At 36.6% G+C, this 2,337-nt stretch overlaps 1 protein-coding gene across 5 annotated transcripts in view; it reads right to left on the bottom strand.

The window, feature by feature from the left end:
* The window catches only part of LOC107670373 (SLIT-ROBO Rho GTPase-activating protein 1-like), a 114,866-nt gene that overhangs the window by 43,636 nt on the left and 68,893 nt on the right, over positions 1–2,337 (bottom strand). For all 5 annotated transcript variants that reach the window (XM_016462947.1, XM_016462950.1, XM_016462946.1 and 2 more), the window contains exon 5: positions 1,561–1,743. In XM_016462947.1, the coding sequence (XP_016318433.1) occupies positions 1,561–1,743 (183 nt within the window). The remainder of the gene's footprint in view (positions 1–1,560; positions 1,744–2,337) is intronic.

The following is a 2,337-nucleotide window of genomic DNA, read 5'->3' as shown; positions in this document are numbered from 1 at the left end:
TGCAAATAATCAAATGCGATTTTCATGCGCATCTCGTCAGTAAAGCTGGTTCTGTGATTAGTAGTAAATCTCCAGCACATGCTTTCAGATGGAGCAGAATTTACTACACACAGCCATAGTTCACTGACAAGTTACGCAAAAAAATAAAATAAATAAATAAAATATTCGCAGACGATTTTATTGCGCGATTCTGAAATCGAAAAACTCGTTCGCGATAATGACAGCTGTTTGCATAGCTTCTCCGTGAACTACGGCTCTGTGAAGTAAATGCTGCTCCATCTGAAAGCATGTGAAAATACCACATTTAATAACATATTTTTACTCCAAACTCACTTCATAACGTCAGTCGAGTGTTTGAAATAAATCCTTCTGTGAGATGATGTGGCTTCTTACACAGAATAAGGCACGCAACATATTTCATAGTATTTAAGCAGTGATAAAGGCAATTGCATTATAAATATACTTTATTTTAATTAAAATTATAATAAGAACTCAGATAAACCGTATATTGCCGTAGTCGTGTGTTTATTAGTCACGTTGAATCAATGAAAGCAGTTGAACCTTCTGTTTATTCAGCTGCAGCGATAGGCATTTCCTGGGTTTCTTCTGCAAAGCGTATTTGGAGTTTCAGCGCGAGAGCGCCCTCTGGCCTTTGGATGGAGATTTACTGCTGATCACAGAACCGTGCTTCACTGAAAGATACGCATGACAATCGCAGCTTCTGTCGAATTGCGATCTCGATTCCATTTCGATTTATCGTGCAGCCCTATTCAGACACACTTAAGTCGTTTAACTCAACTGACTGACCAACAGACAGTGACTCGCGCTAACTTCCATATTTTAACCATCCCACAATGTCTCGTTCCAGGAAGCATCCATGGAAAAAACAATCCCCCAGCTGTTAAATCATTTGTCACGGGTTTTAACAAAAAACAGATATACTAAGAGCATAAAACATTGCCATTCCTGTGAAAGCAGGGTCAGGCATGTCTTCTATCAAAAACATGTTTGACGCATAAAACTTAGGTCCAGAAGGAAGTTCATTAATAATTATAATAATAATAACTTTTTTATTGTTTGCCATTTTATTGCATTTTTTATTGTTCTGTCGTGTTTTGGGTACGGTATGAGAAAGCACATTACAAATAATTAATGAAATATGGGTCATATTTCCCACAAAATCAAAAGAAATAAGATATTACATTTTGTACAAATGAATTTAAGCCTATTTTAGGATTTTATTTTAAATACTGTTAACTTATGATAATTACAAATAAATTTAAATGTGCTTAATTGTCATAAAAATACAGTCATGTTAAAAATATAATAAAATAGGCATTTTCTTTAAAGAATTATTTCTTAAAATTATTTGAATTATTTCATTTTTCTTTATTTACTCTTTTATTTTATTTTTTCAGTAAAATATGACTCAGACATTCCATCATATGAGGTATGGATCCAATAGGCCTTGAGAACTTGAGATTGATTCTGACAGTTTCTTTGGATGATTGATCGTAGTCTGGTTGTTATGTGTTACTAAACACTTTATTTCTTATTTACCTTCTCCTTCATCTTCTCAATCTTCTTCACAGAGCTCCGTCTCTGGTGTCTTTCCTCTAGTCGGATGTGAAAGACGGGATCTCCAACACGTCCGATCTGCTTCTCCTCTTGCTTCTCAGCCTCTTTCAGTTTGCTCTCGGCACTGATGCTCTCCGTGTGATACATATGGTAGGTTTTCATCACCTGCAGGACCCAGAGGTCAGAGGTCAAAGTTCAACAACAGCCAGCTGAGCTCTAGAGAGGTGCTGCTCGTCTGAACCAAAACACCTCCATCCTCCCACTTGACACAAATCAATTCTGTTCTCCTTCAGAGAAACTTTCTTTTGTTACGTAAAGCCAAAAAGTGCATATTTTTTTCTTTCATATACCTTCATTTGCATTTAAAGGGGTCATAGGATGCCCATTTTCCACAAGTTGATTTGATTCTTTAGGGTCTTAATGAAAAGTCTAAGATAGTTTGGTTAAAATGTCTCAATGGTAGTGTAAAAAACACCTCTTTTACCCTTTCAAAAACAGCTCTTTTCAGAGCACGCATTTTGTAGCATTTTCCTTTAAATGTTAATGAGCTCTGCTGACCCCGCCCCTCTCTTCCAAGCTGCTCTCAGAGAGACTGTTTACTTTAGCCGCATTCATCGTGAAACTTGCTAATTAGCACATTGTTAGGAAAGGCGATTTGCAAAGATTCATTAAAAAACCTTACACTCACTTCTTCTTTAGATGAGGCTGGATCACGAATGATTCACGAGAACAGACGCATTTATGTAGATCGGGGGAGCA

The sequence above is a fragment of the Sinocyclocheilus anshuiensis genome, unplaced genomic scaffold, assembly GCF_001515605.1.
Source record: "Sinocyclocheilus anshuiensis isolate Anshui unplaced genomic scaffold, SAMN03320099.WGS_v1.1 scaffold949, whole genome shotgun sequence".
Classification (NCBI taxonomy): domain Eukaryota; kingdom Metazoa; phylum Chordata; class Actinopteri; order Cypriniformes; family Cyprinidae; genus Sinocyclocheilus; species Sinocyclocheilus anshuiensis.
Note: the sequence above shows the minus strand (reverse complement) of the source record. Positions and strands in the feature narration are given on the sequence as shown.